The sequence below is a fragment of the Delphinapterus leucas genome, chromosome 16 (assembly GCF_059928025.1).
Source record: "Delphinapterus leucas isolate spDelLeu-1000000601 "Yukka" chromosome 16, BTC_Dleu_Yukka2, whole genome shotgun sequence".
NCBI lineage: Eukaryota > Metazoa > Chordata > Mammalia > Artiodactyla > Monodontidae > Delphinapterus > Delphinapterus leucas.
In genome coordinates, this window is record NC_143144.1 from 18832767 (window position 1) to 18846792 (window position 14026).

The 14026-nt window shown below is 35.4% G+C and overlaps 1 protein-coding gene across 12 annotated transcripts in view; it reads right to left on the bottom strand.

Annotated features, from left to right (window-relative positions):
• Positions 1-14026, bottom strand: part of JMJD1C (jumonji domain containing 1C) — a 314148-nt gene that overhangs the window by 29593 nt on the left and 270529 nt on the right. For 9 of the 12 annotated variants that reach the window (XM_022560594.3, XM_089897544.1, XM_089897538.1 and 6 more), the window contains 7 exons: positions 9047-9248; positions 6102-6316; positions 5024-5176; positions 2367-2456; positions 1262-1389; positions 867-1080; positions 140-354 (listed from right to left, as the gene is read on the bottom strand). In XM_022560594.3, the coding sequence (XP_022416302.2) occupies positions 140-354; positions 867-1080; positions 1262-1389; positions 2367-2456; positions 5024-5176; positions 6102-6316; positions 9047-9248 (1217 nt within the window). Of the gene's footprint in view, positions 1-139; positions 355-475; positions 577-866; positions 1081-1261; positions 1390-2366; positions 2457-5023; positions 5177-6101; positions 6317-9046; positions 9249-14026 lie in introns of those variants that run through there. The other 3 variants (XM_089897537.1, XM_089897547.1, XM_089897539.1) reach the window with 3 other exon arrangements.

Consider the following 14026-nt stretch of genomic DNA (forward strand, 5'->3'; position numbering starts at 1 on the left):
TATAATGCAAATAGGAACATGCTTAGTAATTTGGTATATTTGATTTCATGTGCATCTATTTATTGTGTAGTTCACAGCCAAGACCCCAAATCTAAATTTAAGGCCCATATGAAATCCAAAAATCTGGCATCTCACTCACGGGGGTTCCCATTGAATAAACTGGTGCAAAGGCAATGCCAGCATCTGTAGAACCCACACGTAGCTTGCCAGCTGTTGTGGTCAGCAAATCTCGTAATGTTGAGCCTTGTTCATTATTCTGGGACACAGGAGGTGATGTTCTGCTATTGGGAGAATCAGGGTTGTCTTGTTCTCTCTCTTCTTTAATTTGCTTTTCAAGGGCAAATTCTTTGTTTTCTGAAATAAAACATTTTACAAAATTCACATAAAATTAAACATGCTGCTAAAGTACAGACAAAGCTGGCATCCTACATTTTACAGTGAGAGATGAAAACTGTAGCACTAGTCATTTATTCACCTGAACACACACCAGAGGATGCGTTAGATCCTTCAGGAGTCAAATAGTTTGAATATGAAAAGGCCTTCCTCAGTGTTTTAGACATGTAGGTGAGTTTGTACCTGTCACAAAGGAAAAATGCTATAGCTAAGACGGGGAGAAAGTGTAGGTAAAGTTACAAATCTATCGCCCTGGTGGCTTTATTGATACGCTCATCTACAGATGATTCTGTAACTAACTTTGATAAGATCACAGGAAGTCGAGTTCCTAGTAAGAAAAGACAAATGTTAAAACCTAAGCCACAATGAGAGCAAAAGACAAAAGTAAACTGTTCTAAGTGAACAGTAGTATGTTAATGTATAATACTACACTGTTGATTACAATTCTCTATTAGATAATAAACTAGGTTTACCTTTTTTTTCCTCTCTGGCCTTTTGCTCTGCAAGATCTGCTAACCAGTGCAGTGGTGACTGGGATTCTGGAGGAGTTAACTTGCTGTCTGTGCTTACATCACTCTCTGGGCTGCTGTTGCCGTTACTCTCTGGCTTCTGAGGGGTATTTTGCTGCTGAGACTCAGGCATGCACAGAGAAATTTTATTACTGTGATTAAGAACATTCTGTAAAACCTACAAAGGTAGAACAGTTGAATTTTTAAAATACTATTCAATTATTCAGAGTTAAAAAATAGAGGTTACATTTATACAGTAACACAAGAAACGTAATTTATAAAACACAAGTCCTAAATTGGATTTCAAATATCAAAGCTGATTAACCATGAGTTTTATTTGAATAGAGATTTTTACTCACTTGAGACACACCATTCATAGCAGAAAAATTTCCAACTTGTATATTCTGTTTGTTAGTACAATGACAATGGGATTTAATACCATATTTTTCTCTAAGAGTGTGCATCGCATCTAGAAGATCTGTCAAAACTACAAAATATAATGGTTAATAAAAAGATCATCACTAGTTGTTAAGATTATAAAAATTTTTTCTTGTGGAGGTTTTCTGTGCCTTTTCAACTTTTTTTCCATTTTTTCCTTCATCCCTTCCATCTATTTCAGGTTTGATCATTCAACCAAATTCATGTTCTCTATTCTTTTCTTTTACCTCTATAATCAAAAATCATTATGCTCAAAAAAACAAAGAAAAAGTAGAATAACCTGTAATAAATACATCTAATATGCTTTTTCATTACACTCTGGTCTCCCCGCCCCACGACCCCCCTTTCTCTGGCTGCGTGGTGTGGCTTGTGGGATCTTAGTTCCCCATCTAGGGTCAAACCTGTGCCCCCTGCAGTGGAAGCGTGGAGTCCTAACCACTGGACTGCCAGAGAATTCCCAGTTTTCCCCTTCTAAAATGGTTCCTCCTCTAAGGCTTTCTTCATCACTGGGTCTGGGCTTATCCTGCTAACTTTATTACACAGAGGATTCTAAGAACAGAGCAATAACAATTCAAGATTACATAAACCTTACCACTTCTTTCTACTACTATTGACATACTTCTAAGTAATCTGGAACAACAAAGACCTGTTACACTACTAAGTCAATAATGTATATTTAGAGCTTCCCTGGTGGCTCAGTGGTTAAGAATCCGCCCGCCAGTGCAGGGGACACGGATTCGAGCCCTGGCCCGGGAAGATCCCACACGTCGCGGAACAACTAAGCCCAAGTGCCACAACTACTGAGCCTGCGCTCTAGAGCCCGTGAGCCACAACTACTGAGCCCGAGTGCCACAAGTACTGAAGCCTGCGTGCCTAGAGCCCATGCTGTGCAACAAGAGAAGCCACTGCAATGAGAAGCCTGTGCACTGTAACCCAGAGTAGCCCCCACTCGCCACAACTAGAGAAAGCCTGCGCACAGCAACGAAGACCCAATGCAGCCAAAAAATAATGTATATTTATACTTACCAGAACCAGGTATAATTTGAGTTGGCATTAAATGTTTGTGATCATGAGGCTGCCCCTTCACACACTTCATCCAAGCATACAGTTCTTTATCTGTAAGATAGTAACATACGTACTTTTATATTAGTCATGGTTTTAGAATTATAAAATTGATGGCTTACATATAAAGAGTCTAGCAATTATGCAAAATGTCAACGGTAGGCTTCATATGTTTGCTTCTTAAAAAAAACAGTTCCACTCTTCTGAGAATTTTATAAAAACATGATACAAAACAGATACAAGGTTACTAGCCTTTTCTAAAATGACCATTCTTTAGTCTCATTAATGTGTTAGTCACCTCAATCTTCCCTGTAGCTAATTTTTTACTCTTAACTATTTGTGCCAAACAGGGCTTTTGCCTGATCTTAGCACATTAGACTCATAAGTTTGAGGCTACTGCCAACTCATTTTTTTCTAATGGGTCAAAGACGCAAACTGTCACAAGACATGTGAAAAGCCTCAACTTGATAAGACAGTATTTAATTGCTATTACTGCAATAAGGCTCCATACCTGGAAGAGTCGATGTATTAAGGCATAGCATGAGGCATATCATACAAAGGAAAAATATTCAATACCTTGATCTCAAGGACATCTTCTTCTATAAATTTAATGATATAGATAACTACTTATCTATGACGTGGCTGTAGGAGCTTCAGTTAAGTATCAAAAAGGTCATTAAATTCAGCATAAAAAAATCTAGAACTATTTCATGAAAAGTTTCAGAGGAAATAAAATTCAAATCTAGCCTAAAACTGGTTTTCTTTAAAAGCGTTCTGACTTTCCCTACAAAACCTACATAGTAACTTGTAAATGTTCTCTAACTAGTTATATTTTAGACACTAGGTTTAGTTACCACTATATAAAGCTATAACCTAGTCAATGTGAGCTTATTACAATATTTATCAGTGAAATAAGAATACATATATATATATAAAACATAGAATACAACTCAAGGCATATAGGTTATACTTAAAAAAACAATATGGTGACTGACAGGCTATACTTTAAAAATTAACAGTACTATGATAACCGACAGCAACACAACTATTAGGTTTATTATGCATACCCTATCTTGTTTAAAAAAGAAGTCATGCTTATATATGCATACAATATAACAAAATATAATACATTAAAATTAATTTCTTTTTAATTTGGCAAAGGGAAAATGAAAGTAACATAGAACCAGTAAAAAGGAATGAAGTTTTATAACACTGCAGCTAGTTCTTCTATCAACCAAAAGTATCCAAATAGATTTTTAGGATTTTGAAGATATTTAACTGCCTAAAATGCATTCCTTATTATGGTTTTACATTTTACTCATGTATCTTTTGCATATCACAGAAACAACTAGCTGTAGATGCTCCGCTTGCTCAAGTCTCTTTGGTAAACGCTGGGTGTATAAGAAAAAGGGTTAGAAAGGGCCAAGTTTTAGTAATCCTATCAGTGGAAAAGATACTGATGGCTAAATCATGGTTCATCTGTCTGACATACTACTTTGAAAAAGAGCTGCCTGGAATGAAAATGACATTCACTGTTTTTAGATACTGAATAAACAGCCTATCACTAAACATGATTTTGCTTCTAATACTTCCACAGTTTGAATCTTCTCATTAAGACTTTACCCCCCAAACCTTCAGGTTACCAGTATTTACGTAAGCTACTTCCTTAACTGCCTTGGATGAACTTCTTCTAAAACACTTGTACCATGACAAAAGGTATAGTTAGTTACTTTCTTTTTAAATTATTATCTTCCAAATGTATTAACATGCAGAACACTGTTTTGTGCCATTTTACTTCTCTAGAAATTAGAAATAATCATTTCAAAGGATGTTTTCATATATAATAAAGACTTCTTCATTTTCTAACTAGCGGATAAATGGTGCTAGTGGTAGCATATTCTTGAACATTTGGACTTAAACTTTATGGACCAATTTTTAGAAAAATCAATTCACCCTAGTTAAGTATGCAATTGTGACTTATGTGCTTGACTGTATAACTAACAGCTTCTGGGGCTTCCCTGGTGGCGGAGTGGTTGAGAATCTGCCTGCTAATGCAGGGGACACGGGTTCGAGCCCTGATCTGGGAGGATTCCACATGCCGCGGAGCAACTAGGCCTGTGAGCCACAACTACTGAGCCTGCGCGTCTGGAGCCTGTGCTCCGCAACAGGAGAGGCCGCGATAGTGAAGGGCCCATGCACGGCGATGAAGAGTGGCCCCCGCTTGCCACAACTAGAGAAAGCCCTCGCACAGAAACGAAGACCCAACACAGCCAAAATAAATAAATTAAGAGGTTCTATAAGACACTTCAGGCTGTGACACAGTGGAATCTGAAAGCTGCAAAGCCTAACCTAAATTTGGGCTGCATTAATCTGATTGAAATGAGAGAGTGGATCTACTAATCAGGCTAAAAAGATGTAGATGCAGTTTTATTGTAGAAAATCTGGCTATTTTAATAAACTGTGGTTAACTCCTCCTTTTTTAAACATAAGCTTCATAAAACTTCCTTAATGTAATATATTCATAATTAAGGAAGGTAGGGAAAAAACTCACCTAATTCATCTAATTTTCCAGATGAGTGGTCCTAAAAAAAAATTTCAATTTATATGAAGTTACAACTAACCTCTAGAACTCTTCCTTTCCTTTGCCTTGTAACAATCTAAGCAGACCACAAATCCACATTTTTGACAAACCCAATGAATGTTAAACAATGTTGCTTCACACGCATCACACATCTCCCGGACTCCTCTCACTGCTCTTTTCCAGGCAATTTTGGCTGAAATACAGGGAAATAAAAATTTAAAGGCAAACATGCTCTCTTCCATACAATTTTCACTGAAATGCACAAAAACAAAAATTTAAAGGTGAACCAAAAACTTCGAAGGATTTATTAATTAACAATCAATAGCAGATTTCTTGATGTAACTAGTAATTCTCTTCAGAAGACTTACATCTAATGGAGGGTTTCTCAATCCTGGCGCCCTTGATATTTGGATGAATAATTCTCTTTTGTGGGCGGCTACCCTGCGCAGTGGCATCTGGGGCTCCACCTATAGATGCTAATTCTCTATACCCCCAACACCTTTCAGTTATGCAACCAAAAATGTCTTGAGTCATTGCAAAAATGTCCCCTGGGGGACGAACTACTGACTTAAGGGATGGGAAGGAAAAGAAGCTAACATTTTGAGCACCTAGTATGTTAGGTGCTTTACTTAGTAAATATAACATAACTACTTTAAAAACAAACCTATGATGTAGTTATCATTCCCATTTCATACAGTTAAACAAGGAATAAAGTTGCGATACAAATTTAAGTCTATCTAACTCCAAAGACTGTGATGAATCACACGAGATAAAAAGCTTAAATAATTGGGATGGATTATGTCTTTATATGGCAAATGCTGAAGCTTCCCAATTGCACATCCAAAGTGTCTATCGTGCTCAGTTATGTCATAATGGCAGAAATACCAAAATGCTATTGTAATTTCACAAATTGCTAATCCAATTCAACCTCAGTTGGAAAATATGTTACCTTAATTACATATAGGTACATTTGCACATAAAATTGTCATTATCAAAATTAAAAGTAAACAAGCCTAGGTAAGATTAAGGACTTCTCCCACAGATAAAACATATTCTACAGAGAAATTCTTAAAATAAAATGTGAATAGTTGCATGTTCTAAGTATTTAACTTCCTTACCATCCTTTTTCACCCAGGACAAAGCTGTTTTTTCAGATGTTACTAACTGACAGAACTTATCACCTATTATATCCAAGATGTATTTTGAAGTTTCTATGTCTACTTCATCATCTTCATAATTTTCATGTGTCCATAGACTCATAGCTTCATCATCATATTGGTCAGGAGAAGAGAAGCCATCTATTCTAACCACTCCATTTTTACTAAAAGACAATCTGAAACATTAAAACATAAAAGCATTAGATAACAAGATAGAAGTCCAGGTTTTAAAAGTTGTAAATGTATAATTAATTTATATTTTTATATTACATTATAAATATATAAATTTACAATTAAAAAACATGAAAATAGAGTGGTTTATATATACAAACTTTATTAATAAAATTTAACCAACTTTTGACTCCCATAGTGCTACACAAATGGCAATGCAGTGGCACCAATTTTAGGTAAAATCTTATTTCTTGAAATAACCTATCACTTATACTTAACTATTTAACTCCAGTCAAATGGAAACTGTCCAAGTGTTTCATGAGGAAAAGAGTTAAAATGTTGGCCGAATGCTGCCTTGAGCAATGCAGTTATTTTATACATAATCTAAGCCAGCACCCTCTAAAGTTGAAAATACCATAAATCACCTTAAGACTCACTGAGATTTAAAAAAAAAAAAAAAGCTAAATTAAAAAATACATTTTCTTGGGCTTCCCTGGTGGCGCAGTGGTTAAGAATCTGCATGCCAATGCAGGAGACACCGGTTCAAGCCCTGGTCCAGGATGATCCCACATGCCGCGGAGCAATGAAGCCCGTGTGCCACAACTACTGAAGCCTCCGCGCCTAGAGCCTGTGCTCCGCGACAAGAGAAGCCACTGCAACGAGAAGCCTGCACACTGCAACAAAGAGTAGCCCCCGCTCGCCGCAACTAAAGAAAGCCTGTGCGTAGCAACGAAGACCCAATGCAGCCAAAAATAAATAAAAAACAAAAAAACCCCATCTTCCTCACTAATTAAAATGACACTTCATTGACATGATTTGGAGGAACAAGATTGAAATTCTTAATAGTATATTAGGAACTCAATTACTGTGCTTACTTCCTTCTCTTACTTCTGATATCCAATTCATGTAACCACTCAATTCAGAGAAGTTTAAGGTAAATGGAAGGAAAAATTGCCATTCTCCTACAGGCTGACGGTTATTTCTCAACTGTCTTTGAACTTACTCTTTACTCTCAAAGAGGGATATCAGAAGTACATTACAAATCAGCCTGTATTTTTCAAATGGACGATACCAACAACATTCCTTTTACCACTTCTTCCTATACCTTTATTACCTTTCCCTCTTTTTCTTAAAAAAATTTCTCCTCTCATGACAACCCATCATCTTATCTCAGCTTTGTATTATGTCTACCTTTCCTTCCTTAAAAGTTTTCCAAAGGTTTTCTTATCTCTTCAAACCTACTTTCCTTCTGATTCCTTTTCCACCTTTTCTGTACTTCCATGTGGACTACCTTCTATAGCTATTCTTTGAAGCTGTTTGTCCTCTGGGGATTGTTGGCTAGAAAAACCATGAAGTAAAGAAGAATGTTCTGTTTCTGCCAATACATATTTTTGGGGTCTCTACTGGGCCACCAGCACAGTACATTTATTTGTCACAGCAAAGTGCCTCGTAACTTCTTAGGAAGAAGAAGATGATGATTAGAAAAATAACTGCAGGCAGCATCATAGGTGCATTCCATATACATGCTTGGTACTATGCTAAGAACTCTGTGTACTTTGTTCTCATTTCATCGTCATGAAATCTCTGTGAGGTAGGTACCACTATCATTCATATTATGCAGATGAGACAGGCTTAGCTGTAGTCCTACTACAGTTAATAAAGTCACACAGGAACTAAGGACAGAGCTGGAACCAAAATCCAGGAATGACTGATCCTAGAATCTGAGAAATTAACTAGTTTCTACTGGCTGGGTTACCGGAGAAGCCCATAACAACTATTAAGTTGTTTTTATATTTACCACAAAACCTGTGAAATGTGACGTGCTACTAACAAATCCTTCTTGTCATTTTATAACTCATATTTTTATAGCTACATATGTTTAACGAAAGTATGGGTATCTATACTCCAATAAAAATTAAAATAAAAACAAAATTTTAAAAAACCCCAAAATGGGCTTCCCTGGCGGTGCAGTGATCAAGAATCCACCTGCCAATGCAGGGGACACGGGTTCGAGCCCTGGTCCGGGAAGATCCCACGTGCCGCAGAGCAACTAAGCCCATGCACCACAACTACTGAGCCTGCGCTCTAGAGCCCGCGAGCCACAACTACTTAAGCCCGCACGCTTAGAGCCTGTGCTCTGCAACAAGAGAAGCCACCGCAATGAGAAGCCTGCGCACTGCAATGAAGAGTAACCCCTGCTCACCACAACTAGAGAAGGCCGGCACGCAGCAACAAAGACCCAATGCAGCCAAAAATAAATAAATTAAAAAAAACCAAACAAAACCCTAAGTATGGGTATCTGTAATGCAACATACTGACTTTAGTTTAATGCCTAGATTGTTTACCCAGATTTATAGACTTTTATTGTGGCTGATGCACAGATATAAATGTGACATTGTTTTGTTTTACATAAATAAGAAAAAACTTAAACTGCTGTTTCCTATAGTTTAGAAAAAATACTAACATTTTCTCAGTAAGGAATAATAAATCTCTTAGAAGAGAAAGGTCATATGAAAACAAGTAGCAGTGTGAATATGAATTTAGTCTAACAATTAAACCTATTGTTAAATTTGGCACACAAAAAGTTTAGTGTCTTTTTATAATGCTTTTTATAATGCTTCAGAAACACAGAGGCTCAAAGCCTCATTCCCACCTCCAAAAAACCCTCAGAATGACAGTACAATTTCCAATATCCTATCACCATATTTTCCGCCAATTACCTATTTTCAACTTACCGTCTAAAGTAGTAAAATCTACAAAACACTGGTGAGTGAGTTAGTTCTTCTCCCTTCTTACTCCGAATAAGTCTACATTCTCGGCACTTTTGCAAATTAGGCCCTATCTCACAGCAGGAGTCATCCTGTAAAAAGGATTCCCCAGTTTGCTTCAGCTTCTTGACTTTACGCCAGTCTTTTAATACTGAACGAGGGATGCCAGCTGTAAAAGCAGTAGGAAAGTATTAGCAAGATTATAACTTTTTAGAAAGGTAAACTCCTTGAGATAATATTCAAATCAATTAAAGATCACTGAGAAAAAAGGGAAAAAAAAAAAAAAAACAGTTCAAGTCAATTATACAACTGTGATCATACATTGAGATTGTAGAAAAGAGATTATAGTTCAAGGTACTCATTAATAACTAAAAAGTCCATAGCAGCATTTCTATTTACTATTCTACTAACCAAATGAACTCTTAATATCAGTATAATGGAAATGCAGACGTAAGTAAATTTTCCAGCTGACTGAAATCTTCACATACTCAATATTCATATTTGTATAGTAGCAAACATGATAATCATTCATTTTCTTTGTAAATCTATAGATAAAAATGCAGCTCTTCTACACAGAAATTTGTTATATGTAGGAGGAGGCTCTTTTAAGATGCACAGGAAGGACCTAAAGACCAAAAGTTAATACTTCTAGAAACTACAGGCTAGTTTCAATATATTTATATTGTTTTGAAATACTTAATCTGATTCTCCAAAGGTAAATGTGGATCGAGACAAATTTCGATTTTATCACACTATATTTGTGGGAAGAGGAGCTAAGATTTTTCTCCTAATATCTCTCCCTTATTATAATGCCCTCCATTTGGTATCAATATTTGATAGAAGCAGTATCTTTTAGAAAAATCAAAGGGTTTGAAGGATGTAAAAGAAAAAAGCCAATATTAACCTGCCTGTCTTTATTGATGGTATAAAGAAAAAAGGCATCAGAGAAGTCTAAAGAAAAACAAAACTCAAACGCACTATACAATTTAATACTTGCAGGAAAAAAATTAATTTATTTACTATACTCTGCATCATTGCTCCATCACGTTCATTAACTTGAACTTAATTGTTGTAATAACACGGGCTCAAGTAATCAGTCATCTATAGAGCAGCAAGAACTCAAAACATTATATTGTACATACGTTAAATGTAGCCTATTCAATTTTTAAAAATATATTCACTTAAAAGCACGTTGGGACAAGCAAGTATTTGTTGACACCTATCAGCGTACTTACACTGCCCATATTTATGTAGCTATATGCCAGACCTGAGATTTACATAGTTTGTTATTTCTATCATGTTGAATGAATAAATTGTATTTCCTAACCTTGTGTTTACTAATCATACCCATTTTGCCGATCAGAGGCAGTTCAAATGTTCTCCTGAGATTATATAATTCTTGCAGAAGATACAGCAGAACTCTTGTTCTGAGCTCTCACTGTCAACTTACCTGTTGATAGCATACGTAGTACAATTACAGCAAGATCACGTACATCTTAACATAGGAAGTGCTGTGTTTAAATTCCAGGGTGGCCCATTTGAAATAGGTTCCAGTTATTAAGCACTTCTATGACTGCTGCCTGATTCTTTTACGATTACATGTTCTCCCCTCTTCTTTCTCTAATTTAGGGCAAGGAGCCATTTGGCTTAATCCACTAGAGAAACATGTATGTGGGCACACATACCACTTATGGAATAAAAATGTTTCCAGAAGGCTTGTGTAAAATGTTTGTTATTTCCTCCACTGTGTATAAGACACGTTTCTCCTATGGACTGTATAAAAAATTCAGAGCTTCTTGAAGTCAGAATGAACAACAGTAGTACACTGCTGATAAACCTTTATTTGTTATATTACTTCCAATCATTTATTTACTTTATCTATTACACTAGAATAAACTAAATGAAATCTTTCTATTTAGACGAGAAAACAACCATTAACCAATATGCTTTTACATTCCAGACAATGGAACAGTTCCAAGAGTATGGATAACCATACTACTGTGAACAATTTAAATAGTATTATAAAGAAAGAACCAGGCATTTCAAAGCAACTCTCAGTTCTGTGACATGAAATGTACACTTAGACCTTTTTTTTAAATGAATGAATAAATTATAAAGATATGAAGGTCCAGGTCATGTAGACTGTTTTTGATATTATGTTTTTTGCTTCTAGACTAGGCCAAACATGACTATGCCTAACTTCTTTTATGAATTTTACTGTAATATTATTTGTACAATAAATAAAATAAAACTCCATTTTTCAATTCTATATATATAATTTATTGGTAACATCTAAAATCTAAAAGTTTGAGATTTAGACACTTAGTCAACGAAAAATACCTAACCCAATGGATATTTCTTCTTCCTTTATACCAGAAGAACATTTTCAACCTTAGTTCTCTATCAGTAAATCCTCAAAGCAGCTGCTCTAGCAACAGAAAACTGAGGAAGAAAATAAGAGAAAAATACATGCTAACCTTTAACCTCTGATATGCCTTCACCTTAAAAATATTTTTTGAGATATAGAAATGAACTCTGCTAACAGTTGAACCACTGATTTTGTGTGTCACAGGACTTACATTTAAATCTGATGGGAAATTTCAGTACATAAAATGATGTAAAAAATTAGTCGCAAAAAAGCATCCAACTTTTAATTATCAGTAACAAAAGGCAGCAGATATGAAGATTTTCTAAAACAGCAGATAAAGCAAAATCTATTGTACCTGGCTTTAGGATGTACTAAAAACTATGATATGCGTATTTGTGTAATAATTATACATGTATAATAGTCTATGCAATCATATTACATTCTTTAAGTGCAGACTTAACTTTTCGATTGACTATGACTGATGACAACCCCAATGAACATTAAAAGGATAAAGATCATATTTAATCCATGAGGGAGATAATCCACTCAGGTTTAGAACTTATGAACTCCCAATTTAGAGAACTTTTCTAGATAGCCCAGAACAAAAGCAAGTCAACTCTGCCCATAATTAATAGATGGCATTTAATAGTCACTTAATATTACTTTGGACTTGGGAGTAAATGGGACTTAAAATAGCCTGTTTGATACTAAATGTTATTCACTATGTAGGGGAGATTTGACTAAGCATTACAACTTGGAGGGGGAAGTGCTAATTCCAGTCTTTGTCTTAAAACCTACTTGGGAACATGTACACACACAGTCTCAAAACGAAAACAGAATATGTACTTCATTAAGAGTTAATTTTATAAATTTAACTTCTCAAGAATATTCTAAATGTTAAAAGCTGGAAGAGTCCTATTTCTGTTTTCTGTAAGTTTAACTCCAGTATTTGAATACTCGACAACAAAAGAAATGTTTTGTGAAACAAAAGAGAAACAATTATTGACCACACTAAGCTTCTTGAATTCACTGGGGAAGTAAACAGAACACATTACAACACAGTATGCAATCCAACACTCAAATAAATGGCACGTATCCTGTATCCTTCGTTGTCAATCTCCCTCTTTCTTTCTTCTTACTATGTTTGCATTTCAGTCTGTCAGCCTGTCTCTAGTTGAGCTTGTTTTCCTTTGTTCTTTCACTTTCTGACTGTCCTTTTCTACGATTCCATCCTCCTGTTTTTCTCTCCTTCACTTTGCCTCTGGTTTCCACACAGGCATGTGGGAAAAACCTCATTCAGTAAAAAGGCCCAAATAAGAGCCTTCAAGCATCCAAATGCTTGTTACAGTACGTCTTGAATGTCCACATTGTCACAGATATTTCATATATTGTATGTGGATGAATACATGGATATAGTGAAACTATTAACTGCTTTCTGCCTTGTGCAACATACCTAAAAAAAAATAAGCAAACTGAGAAAAACTACTTCTAGAGTAAAGACATACAGAAATACTTTATAGTGAATATTACTGGCAAGTATCACTTATTCTGCCCTGTTGTAGCCACAAATGAAATATAAATATTATCAGTTTTGAAACTTTTACTTATTATGTAAGTTCTTCTTGAATATAGAAATGAACAAACAAAACCACCAATCCCGTTTATTTAACTTTTACCCACTGTTAAGGACTGCTTGAATGAGTAGCATTATTAGTTAAATAGAAGGTAATTTCATTGTTTTGTTTTCTTTTTTTTTTTTTAAGTTTTCAATTTTTCTCCAGATGACAAAGGGTGAAATACGGGCTACATCCACACTACTTTGAAGTAGTTCTCTTCTAAAAGTGGGACTTCAAGGAAGTTTTTGTGAACAGGAATTCTTTTTCAACTATTATCTTGTTACAGGTAAATACCTAATACAGGCATACCTTGGAGATAGTGTGGGTTCAGTTTCAGACCACCACCATAAAGTACACAAATTTTCTTGTTTCCCAGTGCACATAAAAGTTAGGTTTACACTATAATGCAGTCTATTACGTGTGCAACGGCATTATGTCTAAAAAACTATGCATGTACTTTAATTTAAAAATGGTTTATTGCTGAAAAAGGCTAACCAACATCTCAGCCTTCAGTGAGTTGTAATCTTTTTTCAATAGTATGAGTTGTAATCTTTTTTCAATAGTATGAGTCGTAATCTTTTTTCAATAGTAACATCAAAGGCCACTGATTACAGACCACCAAAACAAATATTATACCATAACGATGGAAAAGTCTGAATTACCAAAGTATGACAGAGACATGAAGTGAGCAAATGCTGTTGGGAAAATGGTGCCGACAGACCTTCCTGACACAGGGTTGCCGCAAACCTTCAATTTGTTTAAAAAAAAAAAAAAAAAAAAAAGACAATATCTGGAAAGCACAGTAAAACAAGGTATGCCTGTATTAGAAATCCATTTTTAGTGTATAGCTATAACTGCCTTTTGACAATTTTTAGAAATGGTCAAAATTCTGAGTAACTACTAAATTACACACTGGGGTTTTGCCAACCTGAGTGCTATGTAAAAACATATTTCTACAAGTCT